Source organism: Zymoseptoria tritici, chromosome 13 (genome assembly GCF_000219625.1).
Source record: "Zymoseptoria tritici IPO323 chromosome 13, whole genome shotgun sequence".
In the NCBI taxonomy this organism is placed as follows: Eukaryota; Fungi; Ascomycota; class Dothideomycetes; order Mycosphaerellales; family Mycosphaerellaceae; genus Zymoseptoria; species Zymoseptoria tritici.
Genome location: NC_018206.1, coordinates 618,693 through 643,463, shown reverse-complemented (window position 1 = coordinate 643,463; position 24,771 = coordinate 618,693). Strand labels below are relative to the sequence as shown.

The window sequence follows — 24,771 nt, the reverse complement described above, 5'->3', positions numbered from 1 at the left end:
ATCCGCTTGGCTGCTTTTGCGAATGACAGTACCGTCTTCTATTCTTCTCTCCTCTTGTCATCGTGATTTCCATGTTCCAGCTTGAGGTTTATGAGCTGATGGCAAGGTAAGAAGTCAATGTAAGAGCGCTGTCGTCGAGTAACGGGAACTGCGCGGTCTGCCGAAGCAACGTGACATCAGCCTCACTTCCGATCAAGCTTCCCATCAAGCTTCCTATCAAGCCCATGACACGGGGCGGTCGCGTACTTTCCAACTCATCGAGACATGACACGATCAGCTTCCGCACTTCACACGTTCATAAAGCCGAGCAGTGAACATCACCATGTGCCATGAGAGCAGCCGATAATGGGCTTCCGGACCCTCCTGTTCGCATACATCTTCGGCGGTCTGACATTCATTCCCTTACTGCTTGCCGCCGCATGGTACCTTCAGCCCCGAGTGGAGCGGAATGAGATTGGAGGAGAAGAGACAGCATGGAAGAAGAGGAAAGACGATGCAGATGCGAAGGGAGATAATGAGGACAAAAACAGGAGACATTCTGAAGATGCCGCTGCGAGTGGGTCATTTGCGGTGCTGAGGAAGTACGATCTGCAGGCCGCTTTGACAGCACTGGGAACAAAAACCGGCAATGGAGACAGCGGCAATGGCGATGGCAACACCTCGACTGAGTCCGTATCCGTCTACCAGAGCATGTACAGATCGGTCTTCGCTGGCAACAAACCCGCAACCAGCACATTGCTACAGCCCGACGATCAACAAGATTCGCAGGCCACACGACGGAAGCCTCTGCCGGCGCAAGTGCTGTACATTGTTCTCCGACATGGTCACTTGATGCTATATGACACGCCCGGTCAGGTCGAGGTCAGGCATGTCATCAGTCTGGCCCATCACAACGTTTCGCTGCAAGCTGGCGCACATGACGAACATGATCTTGACGAGAAGAAGATCCCCGAGTCAGATCTCTTCATCAAGCGGACCGCAATCGTGCTCACTCCGGTCGAGCTGCCAAGTGGTGCTCTCCAGCAAGCCAACGCACCGCCGCCAGCGAAGCCATTCTTCCTCTTCTCGGGCACGAACATCGAAAAGGAAGCGTTTTATCACGCTCTTCTTGCAGCACGATCACATCCGCCAATACCTCGCCCGCTTGAGGTGGACACTCTGATCAAATTACAGTCTGCACTGCACTCCTCGGCAATCACCCAGGAGACTAGGGCACTCAACGCAGTCATCGGTCGTGTATTCCTCGCCATCAACCGGACGGACGACCTCAACGACTTTATTCGATTTAAGATCGAGAAGAAGCTCGCGCGTATTCAGAAACCCGCATACATACCGTCTCTGAGGATCCAGTCTCTCAACATGGGCGATGCAGGACCTCTACTTTCGAACCTCAAGCTGCGAGACCTGAACATCTCAGGCGACATGACTGTCAGTGCCGATATGAAATACACTGGCGGGCTTTCCCTTACCTTCCTAGCCGTCGCCCGTCTCGACTTGGGACAGCGGTTCAAAGCTCGGACTGTGGATCTCGTACTTAAAACATCGATCAATCGTCTCAGTGGACCTATGCTGCTTCACATCAAACCGCCTCCTTCAAATCGCATGTGGTTTTGCTTCGAGCACGTCCCCGAAATGGAGGTCCGCGTGGAGCCAGTTGTTTCTGAACGAAAGATCACATACGGATTTGTCCTGAGAGCTATCGAGGAAAGAGTGCGAACGGCCATCGCGGAAGGACTGGTGAAGCCGAACTGGGATGACATTCCATTTCCGTTCGCAGACACAAGAGGGAGCCATGCACGTGGAGGCCTGTGGCGGCACGATGGAGAGCCTGACAATGAATCACCCCGCCAGTCAACGAAGAACTTGGCAGAGAGAGCAGCTAAATCCGCGTCGGTGCCGGACTTCCATCTCGAAGAGTCTGGTGTTGCTGCTTCGACGGGCATCACTTCTCAATCAGAAGAAAATCTTGTCAGGGTGCGACATGCTGCGACAATGCCAATTGACGACAGCAACGCCAAGCGAAGGCATGGCGGATCCTCCAATGCAGAGGATGACACGACTGCTAGCCAAGAAAAGTCACCACTACGACCGAAAAGCTTGCGATCACCTTCCATTTCCTCTCAGGTGCCCAGTGTGGCCATCAACGGACAGAATGTGGAGCCGGTGCGAGCGGACGATGCGAGCTTGCGGACGGCGTCGTCAACGGGAAGGCGATCGTGGCTAAGTCGGGCCAATCCAAATCAGCCACCGCCGTCAAAAGACGCCGTGGAAGAGCTGCGAGATTTGAAAGATCGAGCAGGAACTGCTGCGGCGAAGACTGTGTCCTCGATTCGGGATCCCACCATCCTGCCGCGCAAGAGTGCAGAATTCGCGGACGATGGCGATGCGAATGAAACGGCAAGCACGAAAGATACCAATTCTGTGAGGAGCGAACGCTTGTCGGACGGCTCAACCGCCAACTCACCGGTCACATCTCGCTCTTTCTCGATTCAAAGCGGAGAATCCGCGGCGACAACAGCGACATCCTCTTCGGCATCCACATCACAAACTCAAGCCAACCAAACAAAACGTGCCAACGTGATCGCTGCTACCGTCGCAGCCACCACCGCAGGGCGTAATTGGGCATGGAACACGATTCAACGGAACAAGAATGCTCTGTCTCGACCGGGGGAACGGACCGAGCAGATTAGCAAAGTGCCTGACCAGCCCATGGGTCGTGGTCAGCCACTGCCTCCTCCGGGTGTTCCTCTTCCAGGACCGCAAAGATCCCTGTTTAGTGGGGTGCGGAGGAAGCCTGCGCCTGCCTTGCCTGCTCGACGTCCTCTCACGGGGAGCTCAGAGAATGACAATCAGAGCAATGGTCTGCGAGAACAGCGGAGTAAGGACGATTTGACCGATGAAAGAGCTTTTCAAGTTGCGGAGGAAGAGTTCGAGCCCTGGCAAGAGAACAGCGGTCCCACTGACGATGCGGCGAACACATCCGACCAGTCTCTGCCGCTCTCCCGAACCGCTTCCGAATCATCGCGTCCCTTTCAAGATCTTGAGCACAGTACATCTCAATCTGTCACTCCGACACAAACCGCAGATTCTCCCATTCGACCCCGCTCTTCCCTCACTCCTTCCCCGAGCCCGTCTCTCCGCAAGAAGGCTAGCCACGAAAACAGCAGAATCCCTGTACTCCGCTCCAGCACCGGACAGATTCCGCCTCCTCTGCCCCGGCGCCGTCCAGCGAGTGGACTGAGCTCGCCGGCAAGGTCATCGCCTCCGCGGTCGCCGGGCACTCCTGTAGATGAGAATGGTCATCTCGAAGTCGCGGCGCAAAAGAACAACCCCGGAGCTGAGAATCTCGTCGACGACTCGCCGACTGGTTTGAAAGTGCCCGAGAGCCAAGTCGAAGCCGTGGCTCGAGAGAACTTCACAGCAGAGCAAGCGAGCGGGCAGGTTGCCGACGACCCCGGCACAAGATCAGATACGCAGGCAGGCGTGGATGTCGAGGTGCCGGAGGACGTCGAGAGTGAAAGCGAAAGGAGGGAGAGACTGAGGAAACTCGTGAGCTCCACAATGACGGATGCCAGCGCGGAGGACAAGTTCCGTCGAGGCGAGGATGTGCACGAGAGAGATTTTGAGAGGGCCGACGAGGAGACTGGCGGAGACGAAGAAGACACAAAGTCTAACGGACGCTCGGTGACTGCGGATAATGGGAGTAGTACTACAGCGGACAGGATCCGGGAGAGGGTTGAGTGGCATCGCGGCCAGGAATCATCACCTGACAAGCGTAATGAGGTCAAATAGACTGTTCACTTCTATAGAGCTGGCATCTTTACATTTTCGACGAGTCCGATGGTCAATACCACGGACATCTTACCCTACCAGAATTCATCCCGTCTCTCGTCCTCCCGCCAGGTCGCCTACGGTGGGTTCACGCAACGATCATTTCGCTTGGGCATCGAGTACCGTGGATCAGCCGGATAGAACTAGCTCACCCTGTTGCCAGCTGAGGGTTCATCCCTGGAAGGCGTGGTCGATCACGGGCCCCGGCAGGCAAACAGTTGAAGCAACCTTGTCTGATGACATCGACGACTCGTATTCGTAATGTGGAGTAAGATCAGTTGATCTCACTTATTAGTCGAGCTACACCGACATCTCTGCTAAAGAATGGGCATGGCATGGGAGTGAAAGAAACGCGAGTCTTGAATCCTTCGTCACGCGCGCACTGGCTGCGAGTCTGCTTCGATCCGGCGACCAAGATCTCATCGTCAAGTGTTCTGCGAACGGTTCCGGTGCGAAGTCAGGGTTCGAGCATGTCGGCTTATGTTCCGGAATAGCAGGGAAGTGTTTTGGGTTTTGGGTAGTGTGTGCCTCGTGGTGTTGGTTGCAGGAGGTGACGTCCCAAACTTGACCCCACCGCGTCTCGTCTCGTCTTTCACACCCAGAAAGATTCGCGTCACAGCGACGATCACTGTGATGCTTATCTTAGTCTTATCGACATCAACATTCGTGTTGAGCTTCATATGCTTGATTCCTCTACGACGACTGTCCTCAACGAACACCACAGCTGTATACCTCCATCGAATACTTCAAGTCGGAACGCCTGACTACCACCATCACGAAAGACGCGCCGTCACGAGTGCCATCAGCTGAGCCTGACGGACTCTGCTTCGAACAACCCCCCAAGCCGCTACTGCAGGACATCCTTCGCGGCCGAGAGAGACCCTGGGAGGAGGACGCATGACCCCGTGGGGCGGTCTGCTGCTTTTGTATATGGAGATGCGTTAGGTCGGAGTTCGTCCTTCTTTGTATTTCTATCTTGGTTCCGGTCGGACTATTGCTACTGGAGTATACTTTGCATTGCCCGGTCGACTTGGATACTGGATGTTGCTTGATCAAAGATCAACCAGAGGTGGACGATAGACTTGCATACGATACACCGGATATTGCTACGATACACGAATACACGGCGAGTTCTGCGCGGGACTAGAAGGAGAAGATGAGCGAAAACGAGGTTTCGCCTCACGGACAAGGGCATGGAGGACGAGAGAATGAGACGGCTGAGAAGAAGGTCGGGTGGAAGGGCATACTGGGAAATCGAAGCAAGCGGAAAGAGGGTCTACCGCAAGACAATCGCTCAGATCTGGAGGACAACGTCGAGAAGAGACCTGCGAGGTGGAACATGGGCATATTGAACGATCGATATACGGAAGAGGTTCCTGGTTCTATCCTCCTGCTCTCCAAAGTCAGCGAGTTTAACGAACCTCTCGGCCTTCGGAACCAACCCGCACGTACATCTGCCTCTTCTTTACCCTCCGTGCTGCATCAATCGACGTCTCGCTCGAGCTCGGTCTCCCGCCGCCGCCGACCTCCCTCCGTGCCCAGCAAGAAACTCACCGCCGACGGAAAGATTATCCTTGAGCCTCAACCCGATGATTCCGCCAACGATCCCTTGAATTGGTCTGTCTGGCGCCGCGATGCCGCTCTGCTGTCTCTGGGCTTCTACTGCATGGTCGGAGGCGGCATGACGCCGATCCTTGCTGCTGGCTTCACGAACGTAGCCCGTGACTATGGCGTCTCTCACGCCCGAGTCGCGCTCACTACTGGATTATACATGATGGGTCTCGGTGTGGGGTCCGTCGTGCTCTCCCCGACGGCGATCTTGTACGGCAAAAGGCCGGTCTACCTAGTATCTGCGATATGCTTCGTGCTGTCGTCGGTATGGTGTGCTCTCTCGCCGAACTTTGCTAGTCTTATCGTCGCGAGAGTGTTCCAGGGTGTGGCGGTCAGCTCGGTGGAGTGCCTTCCCAGTGCGACGGTGGCGGAGATTTACTTTTTGCATGAAAAGGCGTATCGATTGGGAATCTATACATTGCTGTTGCTTGGAGGGAAGAACTTGGTGCCTTTGGTGAGCGCGGCTATCATTCAGAGTTTGGGCTGGAGGTGGGTATTCTGGATCGTTGCCATCATCGTTGGATTCGGATTTGTTTTGCTCTTCCTCTTCGTTCCGGAGACATTTTGGGACCGCACTCCTCGGCCGCATAAGCATAAGCAACACAGAGGCAGCACGTCCAGTCTGCATGCGAAATGGAAGAAAGGAGCAGGATCGCAGCCTTCGAGTCCAATGGCGGAGAAGATGCCCGGTCGTGCTGCAAAGGCCGAGGGCGACCCGAGTCCGACTGTGGTGAAACATGCACATTTCATGGCCGATGAGGAAACGCTGGGCGATGAGACCTCGCAGGAGAAGACTCCTTCAGGTCAAGCGAAGAAGGACGACACCGACGAAATCTCCGCCAGCACACCTCGTCCACAGCCCACCACCCAGGATCACGCGCAAGACTACTTTACTCAACCCGCCACGACGAACTCGCACTCGCCACCTCACACGCCCATCACGCCCATCTCCCCGGCCCCAACCGACCTCTCCGCCCATATCGACCCACGAAACGCATACACAACCCACTACGCCACATCGCCGCCCAAAACCTTCCTCCAGCAACTAGTTCCCTACTCCGGTCGTCTCGTCTCCGACTCCTGGTTCCGCGTCGCCTTTCGCCCGTTCATCCTCTTCGCCTATCCCGCCATCCTCTGGAGCGCCCTCGTCTACTCCCTCTCCGTAGGCTGGCTGATCGTCCTCTCCGAGTCCGTGAGTGACATCTACCGCTCCTCGGAGACATACAACTTTACCGCCTTGCAGGCTGGACTGGTGTACATATCTCCCTTCGTCGGCGGTATTCTCGGCACCGCCGTCGCCGGCAAAGTCTCAGATGTCATCGTCCGCTACCTGGCCCGAAAGAATGGCGGCGTCTACGAACCGGAATTCCGTCTCGTAATGGCCATTCCCATCGCTCTCACCACAACTCTTGGCCTCATGGGCTACGGCTGGTCCGCCCAGGAGCGCGACAACTATATCGTACCCACCATTTTCTTCGGCATCATCTCCTTCGGCTGCTCGCTCGGCTCCACCACGTCCATCACCTTCGCTGTCGACTCCTATCGTCAATACGCGGGCGAAGCACTCGTGACGTTGAATTTCAGCAAGAATGTTCTGCATGGTTTGGTGTTTAGTTTATTCTTTAATCGGTGGTTGGAAGCCGATGGGAGCAAGGAGGTGTTTTTAATCATTGGAGGCTTGCAGCTGGCGTTGATGGGAACGACGATTCCGATGTTTATCTTTGGGAAGAGAGGCAGAATGTGGACTGTGAGGAAGGCGTTGATGGAGAAGTTTTGATAGCGATTTCTGATTAGCGATCGCATTTCCTGGACTGGTTCTTTGATGATAAGTGGTTTGACGTTTGGGACTGGCATTTGAGAGGAAGGAAATCTAATACGAGAATTTACGAATGGGACTTTTGGAACAATGTAAGAATTTGCCTGACCTTTGCGGCGACTTATATATCTAACGACATACGAAATGAGATCCACGGTCATGCCATCTAACTCCTCATATCCAATTCTCCTCCTTCTCCGCCTCTCCACCCTCACCATCGCCTTCCTCCGCCCCTTCCTGTACCCTCTCCAACTGATGCCCCGCCGTCTCATGCCGCGCATCCTCCGGATCCTTCACATCACTAGTTGGCCGGTCAATAACCTTGACCTCATGCAACCTCCCTTCCCCATCCCGATACGTCAGATCCGTCGCCGTCATCTCCCTCGGCGGGGAATGATACAGCGACACATGGCCCTTCTTCTCGCCCTCTTCTTCACTGTCGAGCTCAAACGGAACCTCCCCGGCATGGTTCCGCGCCACGGCCGTCGGTGCGTTGGAGTCTGTGCTGCTCATCTCGTTCATGTCGCCGTCTAGCATTCGGTCTTCGCCGCGCATGCGTAGCATGTCGTCGGATGTGAGGGCTCTTTCTGGATCGAGTTTGTTGGGGTGGATGGGGGCTTTGGAGCCGTTGGAGGAACCTGTGCTGATAGATTGTGGGCTAATGTGATGTTAGAAGGTAGCCAAACAACCAGCAGCTAGGGCAAGGAAGATGACTTACTGGCCAGAGATGGCGGCGTAGAGGCGTTGGAGGAGGCCGGCGGTCGCGGGCATGCAGGTGCAGATTACGGAGAAGTTGCATTCAATTATGGACCAGAGGACGGCGGAGTTGTAGTCCCAGGTTGGGTTGGTGGAGATGCCGACTTTGACGAGGTATTGGAGGCCTAGGAAAAGGTGCTGTTAGAGTGGTTGGGATCGGGTTGATGAGGGTTAGGAAGACTTACGAATGATACTGCAGACCGTGACGAGGACGCCGACCATGAAGATCGTGCAGACGCCCATCTTGCGTTTCCAAGAGATGTTGAGTTTGAGAAAGTTGTGGAGGGGAAGGATGAAGACGATCACATCGAAGCAGATGTTGATCGCTCCCAGTGAGTAGATCTGAGCTTTTCGATTGACGCAGTGACCGGAATGCAGGCCATCCCACCATTTCCAGGAGTATGCTACGGGCGTGCACATGAAAATGATACTGATGCAGTAGCTCAGCATCGTGACGATTTGGAGAAGAATCAGGATCCAGCAGGTAAGTCGAAACCACCGTGAAGTGGCATCTTCTGTCCAGATTCGGAGGTATAGTTGAAGGATGCTAACTTTGGTGGTGAAGACCAATAGCGTGTATAGGATGAGGAACACGAAGAATTGCTACGTTCCGAGGTCAGCATACTCGTACTTGGGGTACATCTGACCCCAGACTTACCATCAGCATTGTCGTGATGTCGTCCGCAGAATTGGTGTAGTTGTCAGTACCCAATCCCACATTCGTCATCGTCTGACTGAGTGCGTTGATAGGGATCAAGAGGACAACGCAGGAGAGTATCGTCCAGTCGTCGGTGCCGTAGCCAGACCCGTGCAGCCGCTCAGGTCGCGCAATGAAGCGGGCACCAACAAAGAAGATGGCAAGGGTGAAGAGGACCCATGTCACTCGTCGAGTTGTTGAGGCTGCATCACGCGATATGGCTCCACAAGAGTCTTTTGAGAATTTCTCCGCGACTTGAAAGGTCAGCAATGGTCGATAAAGGGGAGGTATGAGTTTTCCTCACTCAGCTGGTCAGGCATCGTGCAGTTCGACGACAGACATGCCGATATAGCAGTCGTGAGGTTGGCGTTGGGACATATGCATGTGATGTCGTTCAGGGGACAGTTGAACTCCGGCAAGGCTTGGACGTAGCAAAGGCCCTGAGTGAACTCACCGTCAGCAATACGCTCGTACCGATAAATTGGATCATATCAACGTACCGCGCATTCTGGCAGCGGAGACGCACTCTGGTTGTTGATTGCCTCCAAGCCTTCAGCAACCGGCACATCCTGACGAGCAAACAGAGTCGCAGAAGCGACGCCGAGCATGCAACAGGCCAGAGTGCCGGCATATTGCAAGACCTTCATATTGAAGACGGCAGAGGAGAACTGACAAAGGCCAGCCTATGCGTCTGGTGAACGATATCAGAAGAATCAAAGAACCATATCGCAAGGGACACGGGAAGGTGCAGAGGTAAAGGTGTTGTATGTTGTGGGTCTCCCCACAAGAGAAGCCAGAGATGTGCCCATAACTCGTCACTGCTCGGCCAACAACTCGTGGTCAACACCACCGTTCTCTGGTGCGGCAGGGACATGGCGTCTGTCGGCGGAACTGCTCATCGTGGCAGCAGGTACGTTATAGACATGCTGGCTATAGCTCCAACAGATATTCCGCCGGGCCAATGAAGAGGAGTAAAGTATGGGTTTGAGTCAAGGGCATTGAAAAGCATTACCGAAAGCGACGTCTGTGGCTGAACGCATGAGTCGGTGTTCAGAACTTCCGAAAATAAGGTTGCGCAAAGTTCGCAACGCTGACCTTGAATTTACGATGCTGTTTTGAAAAGTGTTCATGACGAAAACGTCTCAAGCGATATTGGCTCCTATGGAGCCGATTCTGCGACATCTCTCGTTCATTGTTCGTTGTTACGAACGCACGAACGCTGATCTCGTGGCTTCGAGAGCTTGGGCACGGCACACTGCCCCGTCCTGCATCCTGCATTGACGACCTGCATGTGGTTGTAGTCCACACTGCAGACGGCAGGCATCCTCCCAGGAAGAGATGCGAACATCTGGTCAATGACCAATGGGCGGAGCAGGCGAGAGCTCCGGAAGCGGGAGCGAGTCCGTACGCTAGTAGTTAGCTGCTGTGGCTGTTGGTTTCGTATGCAAGAGCTTATCGACATCTTTGCTTGCATCTATTGCGCTGGAGTCACGCCGTCCACGGCGGCCTTGGCAGCCATACGCATGTCCTGCAAATCATCTGCTGACTCTTGGCCGGTCTTCAACAGGTCTCTCCATTTGACGAGATTCGCTGTCATAGCATCCTCGCCTACAGCTTCGTACTGCTTGATCATCCTGGTGGTATCTTTGCCAGAACTCATGTAAAGCCCGTTAGACTTCTCCGCGAGAAGCATCCAGATCAAGTTCTGCAACACATCCGAGCCTCTTGTCATTTGACGCATTGACTTCAGAGCTTGATGCAGACTCCGGACTTTCGCAGTGTGAAGTACTTCATCGCTTGGCGATGGGATCCTGATCTTTTTTGAGAATTTTGAGATACTCGACTGTAGGGCAGTGAACGACTTAGCATCGACGATCGCCTGTCGGAGCTTCTCAACTTCTCTTTGACTTGACTTCTCACGAAGAGCCTTCTGATCTTGAGCTCCTTTGATGGTCTGCGGAACCACCTCGCGACGAAAGTGCTCGTACAAAAAGTCTTCCAGATGCTGCTTCAAAGTTGGATCTTTGATGGTCGAGATCCCAATCGTATAAAGCTGAAATGGTAGTACAAGTCGAGCCTCAAACATTTGCGCCAGCTTCTCTCGCTCAAGTGACATGAGACGCTCGAGTTCCATCTCGGCGGCAAGGTGGATCTCCTGGGCTAGCTCACTGCGAAGCAAAAGACTAAGCAGTGGCTTGCTACCTTCGCACTCCTTGAGCAGCTGGTCGATCACCATACCCGCATAGTCTGATGATTCGCCCCGCCGGAACTGAACCTCTGTGGATGCAACTGCGGAGGCCTTGAGCTCTTTCAGCTCATGCTCGAGCACCACGGAATCTACCAGAATGCGTGACCGAGTGGCATTCGAGGACCTCGACGGCTTGTTGCGATCATTGTTTAACATGACAGTGTGTAGCTGTGCACTGTCATGATGCCATCTCTGAAACACTTTTCGAACTTCCTGTTCCAGAACTTCCAGACCTGGCTCGATCGTGCTTCCGGGGCTGCTTGAACTAGAGGTACGAGCTTCGATCATGCAGTAGTGGCTCTCCTCAAGATCTGACGCCATCTGCTGTATGTGTGCGAGCTGCGCGGTTTTCGCCCGTTCCTCAACAACGTTGGAGTAGTCCGTTGGAATCCATACCACGTGGCCCTGTTCAGAGAAGATGTCCCCCTCTCGGCCCTTGGTCGAAGCTTCCGCAAGATCTCTAAGAATTGGCGTTTGAACTTCATCGTCGAAGACATCGGTGAGATCACAAATGTCCGAACCAGCTGTGTCGATGGACTTTCGGATTCGAGACTCGATGCTATCGTTGAAAGATCGGTAACAAAGGAAAGCTTTATCGTCCACGGTGAAAGTTCGCCATTTCTTCGATGCGTCGAATGTGATCCATCGCTGAATGCCTTCGCTGCGAATGTCGAATTCCGCCGCAAAAGCATGAACATTTACGAACGATTTTCGAGCCCGGTCTTTCAGTTCTTCGTGGATATCGTCCGCCAGCGGGATGGGAATTATCGATCGTCCATCTCCGCTGAGATATATGAAAACCGATGTCTCGCCGAGGATGAGCTGCTCACTGCCTTGCTCGATACCGAGCAGGTTGGCGAGGTCGGCTTTGTCTATTCTGTCACGCTGCTGGCCGAGCAGAACTTCGAATCGAGACAGTGTTTGAGCAAGGCTGACCAGATTGTTGCCGGAGTGGCTTGTTACCAAACATGGTCTGTCGTTATTCTCGAGAGTCAGAGGCGGAAAGTGGCGGATCAGGGACTCAATGTCTTCCTCTGCGAATATCCGAGCCATTGGTGAGATGGTGATGAAGGCTTCTCACTCCACGAAGACTCGCTTGCATCGGCATCGAGTCTGCGAATGTTGTATCGGCAGAGAGATCGTTCATGGAAGTGACGTTCTCATCAGTGGATTGACTTTCTCTCCTGCGGTGCGAGGGCTGTGGAAATTGAACATTGCACCCCCGCCTTGGCATAAATCCTCTTCACCACCACCACGTTAATTTGGTGAAGAAGGGGAATTATCTCAACAACCACTTGGGGGATCGCTTTGAAATGAAATGAGGCAATTGTTTATGTGGTAATCTAGCTGTATGCAACTTTCTAAGGTGTTGGTGCACTCAGAAGCTGGTGTGCAAGCCGTCGTTGTAAAAGCAGTCGTGAATCCTTTGAGGCATCGTTAACACCAGTTTGTTGATCTCATCCTGTGTTATATTGGCCCATTCTTCGATGATATAGCACCTCAATTCATCCTTTGTTGTAGGCTCTCTGCTTTTGACTCGTTGCTTGAGGATTCGCCACACGTTCTCAATCACTGAGAGGTCAGGGGATTGCGGTGAATTCGCATACCAAAGGAAGCCTTGCAACGACATCTTGTAGCGGTGCACGTCGTTGTCAGTTGACCGCGTGCCATGAGAACCGTCGTTATCTTCCTCGAGAATGAATGGAAGCTGATCTGCGACGTGTTGTCGCCATACGGGCTCAATGTGAGGCTTGAAGATGCGGTAGAGGTATTGCTGCTGTGTTAGATTGCCGCCCTTCTTCGAGCGCTTTGACCGGCCTTTACAACACTCGTGTTTGCAGGCCTGCTTGTCCTTGCAATGGTGCTTGCATGTGGCTATACTATTGTCGTTTAGAAGGCGTTGTTCCTCAGCCTCAGTCTCGAGAACTGCGACCGGTTCAGGCTCGTTCAGCTCTGCGTTAGCCATCTGCTCCACAGCCTCTTTATCCCATGCTGGATCGCTGTCAATGTCGTCCACGTTGTAGAAAACGAGCTCGCTCTTGAAGTCCCAGCCGACCATTGCCCAGCAGTGGAATACAGACGTCGTGTTGCGCTTGTTGAATTGAATGCAGGTCTCGCACTCACGCTCCTCGTGGTTGCGAATGACCATTGCAGCGCGTCTGGCCTCAACACAGAAGTGCACCTCGTCTGTGAAGCGAACGCTCTTCCAATAGTCCAGTGTGAGAAACAGTCGTGTGGCACAGAACGCCTTCCTCTTGTCGACATTAGCAGCCCTCAGATAGCTCTTTTGACAGGCCTTGCATTTGTGGTATCCAGCGGCATGCATTGTATTCCTCAGCGTCCGTTCATTGCACCCAAGGTGGAAGTGATCCTTCAGCTCTTGCCACTTCACTGTGCGGTGTTCAAAGGACTCAGAAACCCATGCTATAATCTTCCTCAATGTCCTCGTTGATATGGCCCTTTGAGCCCCCCTCCGGGTCTTCATTCTTCGCTCTGACAGTCCCTTGCTCTTCTGATATTGCTGTGTGCGTCTAGGGATGTCTGTAAGGTCGAATATCTCGTGTCTAGGCACTGCAATCTGATGTAGTATGATTGCTTGCGAACGCTTCGGGGTGGGGTGTTCCTTGCGAATACCTCCATCGCGTCTGCGAGGTGTTGAGGGCACTCTACCATGTGAGCGTAGGCGCATTTTGAAGAGGAAGATCAGGGCTTCAATTTGAGATACAATGCAAGTGTTTAGGTGCAATGGTTGTTGAGATATCGCGTTGTGGAGATTGGTGTTGTTCACGCGTTGAAAGCTCGGAGGGGTGCAACGTTCAATTTCCACAGCCCTCGGTGTCAATCTTGAATTGCGTGTACACTTCAGCACGATGGACTTTCCTCCCTCCGCCGCAGCACATCTCCGAGACCGCCTTTGCGACAACACTTTGCGACGATAGAGACCTCACCACACCGTCGCCATGGCCCAATTTCGCCCCAAACGTCTCGATCTCTCATGCTTCATCAACAACAAAATCATCCGCGATCATACCAAACGCAAGGTCTTCGAGCAATACGAACCAGAACGCCAGGCCCTCCGATACATCATCCGCAACACATCTCTGCCACAACGCACAAGGACACAAGCACAATTACAACTCACGCAGATGCACTGTTATACGCGATCAACACAGATCAAGAACAGATGCGTGATGGGCGGGAAGGGCAGAGGTATTTTGACGGACTTCAGGATGTCTAGGGTGAGTCTATGAGAGGGATGAAGGAGGGTTGGAGGTTTGGTAGAGATCGGAGCTGACGGGTGTGCACAGTACCAATTCCGAATGAACGCGCTGGAAGGGAGATTACCGGGAGTGAAGAAGGCGAGCTGGTAAGAGATGTGATCTGGACATCAGGACGAGACGCGATCTGTAGGATATTGTACAGCGACGAGGGCAGCGTATGATCTGGACAACGTGCAACAAGCTCCGAGAAATTTGCTCGTTCGAGAAGATGCTACGGTGCTGGCCGAGAGGTGAAGGAAGCGGTCCTGTTCTGTTCTCACCGTGGGGCCTTTCAGCAACATCTACTGGGCAATAAAGTTCACCTGGTGCTTCCCACGAGGTTGCGAACACGGACATACTGTATGACATTGTCACGAGACGGGCAGGCAGGAGCTGCTAGGAGTACACTTCACTCACAGCATTGAATCAGCTATGCACCGTTGACATATCCAATGCAGAAGCACAGGTGAAAAGCACGTCTCCTGGAGGCTTCCAATGCTGATGCTGCCATTGTATTGCTGCCATTGTATTGCTGCTCGCTGTCTGCACAACACGCACTCGTCACTAGTACACGCGATAATGACAGAGTCGGCATCGCGGGAGAGTTTGATTCGGTTCGAGCACGAGCGATGCTGCCAAACTTTCCTTGGCCTCTCACTCGAGAACATCATCTCCAACCTCAATATGAACTTCCTCGAGTTTTGACCCCAGCAAAAGGCATCGTCACATCCACATTGTCTACTACTGCGCACAACACTGCTGGTACGCTCCTTTCGTGACCAGTGCTAATGTATTATCCGGCTGGCAAAATGAGGTAAAATGTCCCCACGTGAGAGCTGACCTGATGATCTCCACCTCCCGGGGGCATGGGACAGAAGCATTGCAAGAACAGAAACCAAGTCCACACTCACTTGACACGGCCATATACCCATGCCGGCATCGTTACGTACTGTGAACACTTCACACCATGCCTGAATACGCGACCTACCCTTCCCTCCGCGGGAAGAAAGTTCTCGTCACCGGAGGAGCAGAAGGCATAGGAGCCGCCGCCATCCTCGCCTTTGCAGCTCAAGGCGCTCAAACCATCATCCTCGACATCTCAACAGAGTCTGCAACAGCGTTGATCGAACAGATCCGCAGTCTCGGCCATCCGATCCCAGATTTCCACCAATGCGACGTCACAGATCTCAGCCGCTTGAAAGCCATCGCCGACGAAGTCCTCGCCAAGCACGGCGCCGTCGACGTCCTGGTCAACAATGCCGCTTCAGCTGGAGGCCTCGCCCGAGCAGCGACGGATGAAGTCACGCCGGAGATCTGGGACTTCAACATCGCCGTAAACCTTCGCCATCAGTTCTTCCTCTCGCAGTACCTAGCTCCCGCGATGAGAAAGCAGAAAAGCGGCAGTATCATTAATATGGGCAGTATCACTTGGAGGATTCCTGCAGTGGGATTGCCGGTGTACACGACTTGCAAAGCGGCAGTGCTGGGACTTACGAGGACGCATGCGAAGGAGTTTGGGGTGGATGGGGTGAGGGTGAATTCTATCATGCCTGGATCGATTGCTACGGAGAGGCAGAAGAAGGAGGTGTTGACGAAGGAGTATGAGGCTTGGACCATGGAGGCGCAGATGATTAAAAGGGTTCTTGTGCCAGAGGAAGTGGCGAGGGTGATTTTGTTTCTGGCGAGTGATGACGCTAGTGGAGTGACAGGGAGTAGTTATGTGGTTGATGGAGGTTGGGTTGGAGATCCATGAGTGGGTTGACTGGATGTTGCACCACGAGATCTTGAGAAGATGTGAATGACCATGTGCATAGACTGGACGTCATTGGCATATGTCGGTGCTGAATCTAAAGCTTGTGAGCTGTCGGATCTGAAGCAGGTTTTAGCAGACCCAAGTCGTATCTTCATGCTGTACGTTGCACTCTTTCACTTCGTGCATCTTCACGGGAATACCTGCTAGGCCACCTCTCTGCAAATGACACGCAAGGCTATGGAAACCTCGGAGCCGTATCTAGGATGCTACCGTGCTCGCGCCTGGCCATTCTCACCAACGGATCCTGACGTTGCCAGCCAAGCGGCTGTCCTTGGCTCCCTGTCAGATGCGACATGAGGTAGCAGCTCCGCTGGAATTGAGCCGATCCAAAAGGTCTCGCCCGACTCGCTTGGTCAAAGTGAGCGAACAGGTAAATCGCGATGGCGCGTGGTCCGATGGTTCCACCCTGAAGACCAAGAGTGAAGGTGGCCGGATCCTCTGCAGATCTAGTCTGCGCAATGCTCGAAGATGCTGCTCCGGAGCAATAGCGGATGCTGTGGCGTTGGAGCTCTGCTCTCGAAAGCTGTGAGAGCGATGCTTTTGTGAAGACTCTTGACAGAGGGGTTGCTCCTCATGCTCGCGCAGAGCTGACAGTCAAGAAGCACAGTCTCGATCGAGGTAGAATCAGATCAATGACTCCAAAAATTCTCCGGGGTATCAACGCAGCTCCGACCAGGCCCAACGCCATCCCAAGACCAAGATCCTTCAAACGACAAGCCTTCAAACCTCAAGCATTCCCTTCAGTGCTCCTTCCACACCTCTTAGCCATCTGCCCTGATCTTCCAGCTCATCTGCTCGCCCACCATCTGCTCTTCTCCGCTTCGCCTCCTCCGCCTCTTCCACAGCCTTGATCTTCCTAAGCTGCACCGGCGCCAGCTCGTCCCTCAGTCTCTGCACCTCTGCCTTTTTCGCCGGCAGTGCAGCTTGTAGTCTCTCAATCTCCACGTCCAGGCTGGTAAGTTCCTGCTCACGCTGTTGCACGAGAGCATTCGTTTCGGGCAGAGAGAGGTTCTGCTCTGGATTTGAGGATCGCGGTTCCGCGCTGGCCTCAAGCCGGGAGATGGTATCTTGTAATCCTGCGATCGTGGCTGGGAGAGTCTCCAGTTGTGCTGTCTGCAGTTGTAGTTGCTCGTACCCTGTTCAGTCCCCTCTTGTCAGCATGCCGCCTCTGCAAATTTCTTCCCATGTCACTCACGTCCGGCCAGGACTCGTCCCTGCTCTTCCAACTCTCCGATCATGTCCCGAACCTCGCCCTTCTTGTCCTTCAACCGTGCTTTCAATCCCACCAACCGCTCTTCGAGCTCGGCATTTTCCTGAGCATCGGCAAACTCGGGCGGATCCGCGGTGAGTGTACGCAAGAATCGTTCCTTCGTGACTTGCTCCAGGTATGAGAAGCGTAGTTTCGAGAATAAGTCGCGGTAGTGCGTGAGGTCTGCTGCCAATGCGGCGGGAGGGAGTGTCGAAGGGGAGGACTTGGAGGCAGTGAGGCTGATGATCGAAAGTGATTGTGCGTCCGGTGCACGGAGGGCCGCGAGGGCGTCGTTCGGATCCATGGCGTATGTCGTCTGTCGGTGTTGCAGGAGACGCGTGTGAGAGGGAGGGAAGTAAACAATGCGGGGGAAGGTTCAAGGAAGGGACAAGGTTCGCTTGTGAAAGACGATCACAACCCAGGCTTCCTGTAAGTCGACTTCACCTCACCTCGCATACCGCCCGAATTGTGCAATGCCTACCAGTGAGGAATTAACGGATGCGTATGTTGCTCAACTGCTCAAGCGAGATGCCGAGCGTGGCGTGTCGTTCAAAAGGTACGCTGTACGCTCGCTCAATCACATGTATGCCTTCGCTGATCACAAGGCAGACCAAGAAGCGATGCGCCCAAACCTAATACTCGATTCCTCCGAAACATTGTTCGAGATGTTGACAGTCACAATGCCGCGCTGAAAGCCAAGGAAGAGCAGGAGGCGAGAGCTAGACTACGCAAGCTGCGAAGAGAGGATCGCACGCGGGATGGGAGGGATGGGAAGGACAGACAAGGAGAGGACAGCACGAGACACCGTGGTGAAAGGTACGGTCGACTGGGAGGAAGCCACCAAGATCGAGAAGAGAAAAGGCCCCGGAAATATAGCCGTCATGGACATCATCGAAGCAAAGACCGCGAGGCAGACAGCAGCAAGAAAGATGGTCGACGACGGCATCGCTCTCCCTCCAGGTCAAGATCAAGATCTCCTCGTCGTAGCTCTGGGTCCCGTCGCCATCGTAGCAGCAAGACTACCAGAGATCCCTCCGACAAGCAACCTCGATCCAAAAGTCTCTCCCCTCCCAAAGCGCGGTCTCCCGTACCATGCCATCCCTCAGACCAAGACTCTGACTCGGACGTTCTCGGTCCAGAGCCGCCTCCCAAGAACCCGCCGCGAGGTCGTGGAGCTTACAAGAATGCAGACATCAACGCCCGCTTTGACCCGTCGTATGATCCGCGAGAAGATGTTGCATTGGAGGATGACGGGAAGGAGGTTGAAGGGGGTGACTGGGACATGGCGCTTGAGGCGATGCGTGATCGTGCGAAATGGCGTACAGGCGGCGCGGAACGATTGAGGGCAGCGGGATTCACAGAGCAGGAGGTGCTGAATTGGCAAGGGGGTGGCACAAAGCTGCAAGGAAGCGCCGCGGAAGGAGAAAGGAATGTGAATGACTTGGTCTGGACGAAGCAAGGGGAGAAGAGAGCGTGGGATGCAGACAAGTGATTCCAAGATAACTATCCTGCTGGTCGCTCCGAGCAATGCAGTGCAGTATCTATTCCGGCGCAGGTGAGCTCTTCTCGTTCGGTCAGAATGTTGTACCGCATGTTGACTCCACACAATTTGAGACCTGGCTTCGCGCTCAGTCCATGTCGGCGATGTGCTGTGCTGCAGCTTGATTGCGCGTGTACGTCTGCATTGCCTCGAGCATTCCGTACTCCTTCAGTCTCAGTTGGAACACCTTGTTCGCGACGAGCTTCTCGCCTCGGCGGGCGTCGGCGGCATTTTGTACAATGCGGGCGACTGCGATTTGGTCAGTACAAATATTCTGCTGGGCTAATGTCGCGTGCACTCACAGAACCAGGTCACCGCGTTCGTCGGGTAGCGCAGAAGCTCCGCCAGCATGAGCGTCTCGGCGACGTTGGGAGGACCGTACTCCAAGTAGAAATCCACCATGATCTCGACGCACTCCTCGTGTAAGCCGCCAGTGTGGGCTCGCCAGTCGGCGCCCAGGAGTCCGTTGGAAGTCGCGAAGCGATCAACGTCGCTGTGAATGTGTCAGCGAATGCTTTGTCCACGTTGGTGGTCTGTCGATCTTACCGCTTCAGCCTGTCTTGAAAACCCTTACTGATCACCGCGTAGTCTTCCGTTGTCAACTCTGGTCCTTGCTGCATAGACTTCTGCATATCATTGCCGAGGAGGCCTTCGGTGGGTTCTGGAGTGTTCGGATTGTTGATCCTCTCGCTGAAGTGATTGCGGATCGCGGTGGCGATTCTGGCTTCTTCGCGGTACAGATCTTGCCTCATCTTCTGGTGTTGTGCATTCGCAGGATGATCAGTGAGTGAAGTCGGACGCGGCGGGATGTCAGGGAGAGCATCGCTGCGCTGCGCTCTGGGGAGTCTGGGGTCATCCTTTGTGCGGACGGGTTCGTTTGCGAAGAACTCGTCGCAGATACTGGCGGCTTGGTTGAGAGCGTACCTCATCTGATACAACTCAGCATCTGGATGATGATCACCCGTCACTCGTGGGAAGAGCGGCGCCATGACTGGGGAGCGAAAGTTGATGTGCGAGAGTGTCTTTCGACTTTGGACGCGGTGAAGATTGGCGCAAACAAATTTCGAACCGCGCGGGCCGTAAACAAGGTGCGCATACCAGCTGGACCATCTCAAGCGATGAGAACGAAGACTTCAATTGACAAGAGACGTGATTCAGTGTGAAATTTTAACGCAGTATGTACTCGAAGCTACTACAACTCGGTCGCTCCCTGTTCAGTGACAGGCGATCAGTTGTGTCGAGTGTGTGCTCGTCAACTGCTATGTTCTGCGCGGATACAGGCGCAAGCAAGCCTCTTCTGTGAAGGCAGTGAGCAGTATGTGTCGAGCAAACGCTCGATTCTCCCAACTGCGATGTTCATCTCGCGTGGAGGCGTCAACAAGCCGCCTTTGCGAAGGCGGCGACCATGTCTCTTTCCAATCTTCATTCCTGACCGAGTCGTACTGTCTGTGTGCGCCTCTCTTACTGCTCAAAAGCCTGGGTGCAGCTGTCTGTCGCTCTTTCACATCTCGGAGTCGATGAAGTCCGACCAGATGACATCGTCAGCGAGCACATTCTCTCCGCTCTGTGCTGTCGGGGTGAATGCGTTCCAGAGGCCACCGTCCTCGACCGCGGTGTCAACGGCAGCGGGGTTGAAGCTGACGTCGAACTGGGTGGTGGGATCGAAATGATCGTTGTACGGGTATGCAGTGCCAGTCTGCTCCAAAGCAGCAGTGGCCTTAGCGAGCATCTTGCGGCCCAGTGGGGCGGGAGTTGGCTTGGAGGCCTTCGGGGCAGCGACCGCGGTGGTGGCGGGCTTGGACACCATGGTGAGAGAACCTTGAGCGCTCATGCCTGGCGAGGAGTCGTCGTCCGCGACGACGTAACCTGCGGCGTAGCAGGTCTTGACGAGATCGTCCACGGTGAGTGTGGTGTACTTGATGTGCTGGGAGAACTGATCGAAATCTGGGGTGAAGATGCGGAGGAGGCATGGCGTCTGGGATGAGGTCAGTCTGGAATGCAACAAAATTCAATATCACGAAGCTTACAGTCTCGCCGGGTCTCGGTGCGGTCATCTGCCATCCCAACATGCCCAAGTAGTCCTGTGGTGGGATGACGCCCACAAGTGGAGCGCACAGTGCGAAGAAGCCAGAAAGCGGAACATCGATTTTGGCGCGAGTGCCGCGAGCGACACTGTAGGCCTTGGACAGGAGAGCCCTGAAAGACAAGTCAGCGACGCACGTGGAGGGAAGACTGTCGAACGTACCACTTTGCCTTGAAAAGATCGTTGGACCACAACATAGTCATCGTCTTGGAGACACACTTCTGCGGAACGCCCAGCATAAGAGGAATGTAGAAGTCTGCGCATTTCTCGTCAGTGATAACTTCTCATTCAAAGCAGACTGCGACACATACTGCGAAATGCCATCCACGAGTTGAGCGGACGCTTCGGTGGTCCGATGGACGCCAGATCGGCCTTGGTCAGCTTGCCCTTCCTCTTGGTGTTCTTGGTCACGCCAGAATGGACGAGAGTTGTGCCCATATTGAGGGAGGAGGCCTGGCTGTTGATCTGCTGCAGCATTTCGTTGAACTGATCACGCTGCTCCTGAGTACACCCAGTGAGATAGAGAGCCATCTCTTGCGCTGACACGGCGGCAGCCATGTCGACGGTAGTGGCTCCGATTGTTTGGGTGTGATGAAAGTGTGGTAACAAAGGGATGCGCAAATGCGGCATGTGGATGGAAGAAAGGAATGTCTCAAGTTGAAAAGTTTCAGAGCACTTTGTTGCCACGGAAATTGTGGCTGGGCGACTGACCCCTGTCACTATTAGAGTTTGAGCACATGAAAATCTGCTAGCGTGGTTGATGGCTCATAAGCATGTCAGGGAGAACTTCACCTCATTGCGGACATCGCAATATCACAATATGGAGCTTGCCGATAACTTTCCGCGCCTTTATCCCGCACCTCCTATTCTTGCACACTCTCATCGTACTCGGCCTTCAGTAGCTGGTGATCGCGGATTGACCCAAGGTAAGCGGAGTCTGAAACGAAGTTAAGGCTCCGACTAACAGACGCAGATGAAGCAGGCTCGATCAATGAGCAGCGCATGTGCGATCAGCAATATCTCCATAGTCTTGCGTCCAAGGTCGAGAACATTGACTTGCTGATACTTCACCATGCTGCGCAACATCAACACGTGGAGAAGGAAGAGGTTCGACAACACATGATTTTGGACCCAAAGAAGGACGCCGAACAGATTCGAGACTACATCGCCGAGAATCCACAGTTTGCTCTCTGTGATGCTTTGCTGTCTCTACAGCAACTCCTCCCGGAGCTCAGACGCGCCCTGACAAACCGCACGCTATTTCGGGATCTGCAGGCGCGACTTGAGTTCTTTCAAAGAATCAAGTTGGCGGTTCTTTCCTCCAAGCAACTTATCGAGCACGATTTGGAGACCAGGCAACTCTTCGAAGACTTGTCACGTCGGCTTCAGCAAGATACGACATCCCACCCTGTTCATGCCGACGGCGAGCGAACTCCGCCATGGCTTTCATGGAGCAGGCCGGGTCCGCTCAGAAAGGAGGCACCATTTCTTACAGTGTGTCCAGGACTGCGGATGTTCTGCGCCCAGATCATTGCACCCAACGGTGTTGCGATCATCGAGCATTGGAGGGGCAAGTTGGAGGTTGTTGTCGGTACACTCCTCGTGGTATGTGTATATGATTCCTCTCCATGTTGACAGAGCTAACGGACTTCAGACCGCAGGTATGCAGCCGCACTTGACCCGCCAAATGCCACCCGATATGCACTCTGTCATCTCAATGACGAAGATTCGACCCGACGGAAAACGCGCCGTGGTTGCAGTGCCTTCAATCGCTCCAGGAATTGAGAGGGTAAGTTCCAGACACAGGAGTCAGGACCATTTGCTACAAGTGCTAATGAATCTTCAGTGTCGAAATGTGTACGCTTTTGGGAAGCAGGAGCAAGTTGCTGAGATGGGCAGATTCATGGCTGCGCTGACGGATGATGTGGTCTACTTGAGAGCAAGGTGGATGTCTATTGTGTCAAACTGCGCGCGCGTTGAAGACATCATCGAGGACGTGGAATACGATGCAAGGCTGCTGAACGATGCAGAAGCGTTCTCGTTCTGAAAAGGGAGCAGCGCAGTCCCGCAATATGTGGGCTAGCATAGATTCAGACTCAAGTGTTGCGGCTCGATCGCATGACGACCAATACCTGACCACGTTATGAACTGGATTTTGGAATCACACGCCTTGTCAGATCTCAACCGCTCTAGCAATTGCTAGACAGTAAACCGCGCTCGCAAGCACATCCCCGTCAACCTGTGGCGCAGGCAAGAAGCTTCCAGCGTCCTTGTACGCCCACTGACGTCTGCAGGTGAAAAAGGAGGTTGGGCCAATCACAGCCCGCAAAGTCTGAATTTGAGTTTGCAGGCTTGGCGTCGGGAAGTGAGTGAATTCGACGGCTTTGGAGGTGGTGGTCTTGCGACGGTAGCGCCGACAGAGAGTCCATACAAGTAGATGAGAGGACTACCTTGATGTGTGGGATGGAGCGCGATGTGGTTTGGAGGAATTTGAGCAGGTGGTTGTGAAGCTGTTGGGGGCTGCGGTGGGAGGTTTGGAAGGAGGCATCCCGAATATGATTTCTGATGTGATTACGGCGAGACAATGAATGGAGATTGTAGAGTGTACTTGAAAGTATCTGTGTGCGTAGCATCGATGCCCAGTTGTCGGTATGGAGTCCGTAGCATGGTGGGAGGGCAAAAGTGAAATCACACCAGGAGGTGCATTGCGGCGACGACGACACCAGGTCGTGTCAATAAAGTGTCCAAGGAGAGAGTAGAGCGTAAGAAACGATCTCCGGTATCCGTATACGTGGAAACACCAATACCGCCGTCGTGCGAGCATTCCGCCCAAACGCCCGGTTTCCGCCCATGGCGGCAGCAACACCATTGGAACTTCCTCGGTCCAGTGAGGCACACTGTAATATACTTTACAGTATGCTAAATGATTTACGAATAAAATAAGAGGGGTGCCTGCGGTGTGTGACGAGTAATCGCCGCTTGTTTTGAAAAGCCCGTCAGCCCCCAAAGCCATCCAACGACATTGTCACCCACGCCAACGGTATAAGCTCCCAAAAATAGCACGAGCTCCTTCTTATAATATCCAAGGCTGGATAGAGATGTACCAGAAAGTGGAAATTGCCTGGCGTTGATGTTTTGCAGCCTTCGAGGGCTGGAGCCAAATTTTGGAATCCGGGATGCTAGGCGTGCTTTGGCCGCAAAGACTCCTTTCAGCGCCCAGGATTGCTGATTCGGACTGTTTGAGAGAGATTGGATAATCAACTTGCCGTCATCATGTCATCGCCGCCGGAGAGGTCGATAAGTCCGAATTGACATTTTGTCCTTTTGCCACTGACATCCGACACTCGAGGACTCAAGTCCAAGAGGATGGCCCGAACCCAAGTTCAAGCTCTTTCTAACCGATCAGGAGCACCGGAAAGATTCCAGGCGGATGGGGTCCGAGGTGAGTTGACTGAGGCCAAAACGGCGTTTACCCTCCCAGGCTGGCATTGGACGACGGCGACATGCAATTCCACGAAATCGAGGTGCAATACTCTTCTCATCCAAGAGACGAAGCTCCTCGGGTTTGATTGTATGATATTCTTGGTGTTGATCGTCATCGACCTGTTCCATTCCAAAGCCAAAGTCTTGGCATTCGGGCGTGAAGTGAATCTCGGCCGGTGGTCGGTATCTTGACCCAGACAGCGAGTGTGGGGTGCAGCGACGTCGATAAAGTGTCTTTGGAGGACAGGAGTCAAGCTTAGGACTCCTTGACGAGCGAGTCGAGCCCTGCGCGACTCTTCGGACTCTGGGTGGAGAATTTACACCTGGGCTGTGGTCTGGGAGGACAAAGTCAGTTCCGTGGTATTGTGACAGCTGGGTTGGTGA

The 24,771-nt window shown here is 53.9% G+C and overlaps 12 protein-coding genes across 12 annotated transcripts; 6 read left to right on the top strand and 6 right to left on the bottom strand.

Moving 5' to 3' along the window:
• Window positions 1-345: 345 nt before the first annotated feature.
• MYCGRDRAFT_111659 (uncharacterized protein) lies at window positions 346-3,822 on the top strand (the record flags this gene model as incomplete). The annotated part of the gene is made up of 1 exon (XM_003847693.1): window positions 346-3,822. One exon carries the CDS (start codon window positions 346-348, stop codon window positions 3,790-3,792), a length of 3,447 nt encoding a protein of 1,148 aa, XP_003847741.1.
• Window positions 3,823-4,987: 1,165 nt separating this feature from the next.
• MYCGRDRAFT_51406 (uncharacterized protein) lies at window positions 4,988-5,512 on the top strand (the record flags this gene model as incomplete). Its single annotated transcript, XM_003847694.1, has 1 exon — window positions 4,988-5,512. A coding segment is annotated over one exon (525 nt), but the record flags the coding sequence as incomplete, so codon positions are not given.
• MYCGRDRAFT_101876 (uncharacterized protein) lies at window positions 5,513-7,219 on the top strand (the record flags this gene model as incomplete). Its single annotated transcript, XM_003847695.1, has 2 exons — window positions 5,513-6,172; window positions 6,302-7,219. 2 exons carry the CDS (start codon window positions 5,513-5,515, stop codon window positions 7,217-7,219), a joined length of 1,578 nt encoding a protein of 525 aa, XP_003847743.1.
• Window positions 7,220-7,972: 753 nt separating this feature from the next.
• On the bottom strand, window positions 7,973-9,574 carry MYCGRDRAFT_111657 (uncharacterized protein; the record flags this gene model as incomplete). Its single annotated transcript, XM_003847555.1, has 5 exons — window positions 7,973-8,139; window positions 8,200-8,617; window positions 8,673-8,965; window positions 9,016-9,151; window positions 9,212-9,574. The coding sequence occupies 5 exons, from the start codon at window positions 9,356-9,358 to the stop codon at window positions 7,973-7,975; spliced, it is 1,161 nt and encodes a 386-aa protein (XP_003847603.1).
• A 611-nt stretch (window positions 9,575-10,185) lies between these two features.
• MYCGRDRAFT_111656 (uncharacterized protein) lies at window positions 10,186-12,106 on the bottom strand (the record flags this gene model as incomplete). The annotated part of the gene is made up of 1 exon (XM_003847554.1): window positions 10,186-12,106. The coding sequence occupies one exon, from the start codon at window positions 12,010-12,012 to the stop codon at window positions 10,186-10,188; it is 1,827 nt and encodes a 608-aa protein (XP_003847602.1).
• A 231-nt stretch (window positions 12,107-12,337) lies between these two features.
• On the bottom strand, window positions 12,338-13,648 carry MYCGRDRAFT_51173 (uncharacterized protein; the record flags this gene model as incomplete). The annotated part of the gene is made up of 2 exons (XM_003847553.1): window positions 12,338-12,757; window positions 12,977-13,648. 2 exons carry the CDS (start codon window positions 13,646-13,648, stop codon window positions 12,338-12,340), a joined length of 1,092 nt encoding a protein of 363 aa, XP_003847601.1.
• Window positions 13,649-13,919: 271 nt separating this feature from the next.
• On the top strand, window positions 13,920-14,632 carry MYCGRDRAFT_77845 (mitochondrial 37S ribosomal protein MRP2; the record flags this gene model as incomplete). The annotated part of the gene is made up of 2 exons (XM_003847696.1): window positions 13,920-14,198; window positions 14,268-14,632. 2 exons carry the CDS (start codon window positions 13,920-13,922, stop codon window positions 14,328-14,330), a joined length of 342 nt encoding a protein of 113 aa, XP_003847744.1.
• A 515-nt stretch (window positions 14,633-15,147) lies between these two features.
• On the top strand, window positions 15,148-15,972 carry MYCGRDRAFT_101874 (uncharacterized protein; the record flags this gene model as incomplete). The annotated part of the gene is made up of 1 exon (XM_003847697.1): window positions 15,148-15,972. One exon carries the CDS (start codon window positions 15,187-15,189, stop codon window positions 15,970-15,972), a length of 786 nt encoding a protein of 261 aa, XP_003847745.1.
• Window positions 15,973-16,752: 780 nt separating this feature from the next.
• Window positions 16,753-17,585, bottom strand: MYCGRDRAFT_77840 (uncharacterized protein; the record flags this gene model as incomplete). Its single annotated transcript, XM_003847552.1, has 2 exons — window positions 16,753-17,168; window positions 17,228-17,585. The coding sequence occupies 2 exons, from the start codon at window positions 17,583-17,585 to the stop codon at window positions 16,753-16,755; spliced, it is 774 nt and encodes a 257-aa protein (XP_003847600.1).
• Window positions 17,586-18,909: 1,324 nt separating this feature from the next.
• MYCGRDRAFT_97404 (uncharacterized protein) lies at window positions 18,910-19,810 on the bottom strand (the record flags this gene model as incomplete). The annotated part of the gene is made up of 3 exons (XM_003847551.1): window positions 18,910-19,070; window positions 19,124-19,314; window positions 19,368-19,810. The coding sequence occupies 3 exons, from the start codon at window positions 19,808-19,810 to the stop codon at window positions 18,910-18,912; spliced, it is 795 nt and encodes a 264-aa protein (XP_003847599.1).
• A 729-nt stretch (window positions 19,811-20,539) lies between these two features.
• On the bottom strand, window positions 20,540-21,534 carry MAT1-1 (MAT1-1 mating type-1 protein; the record flags this gene model as incomplete). Its single annotated transcript, XM_003847550.1, has 3 exons — window positions 20,540-21,017; window positions 21,067-21,160; window positions 21,216-21,534. 3 exons carry the CDS (start codon window positions 21,532-21,534, stop codon window positions 20,540-20,542), a joined length of 891 nt encoding a protein of 296 aa, XP_003847598.1.
• A 190-nt stretch (window positions 21,535-21,724) lies between these two features.
• Window positions 21,725-22,951, top strand: MYCGRDRAFT_97402 (uncharacterized protein; the record flags this gene model as incomplete). Its single annotated transcript, XM_003847698.1, has 4 exons — window positions 21,725-21,830; window positions 21,887-22,509; window positions 22,559-22,693; window positions 22,751-22,951. 4 exons carry the CDS (start codon window positions 21,725-21,727, stop codon window positions 22,949-22,951), a joined length of 1,065 nt encoding a protein of 354 aa, XP_003847746.1.
• Between the last annotated feature and the right edge of the window lie 1,820 nt (window positions 22,952-24,771).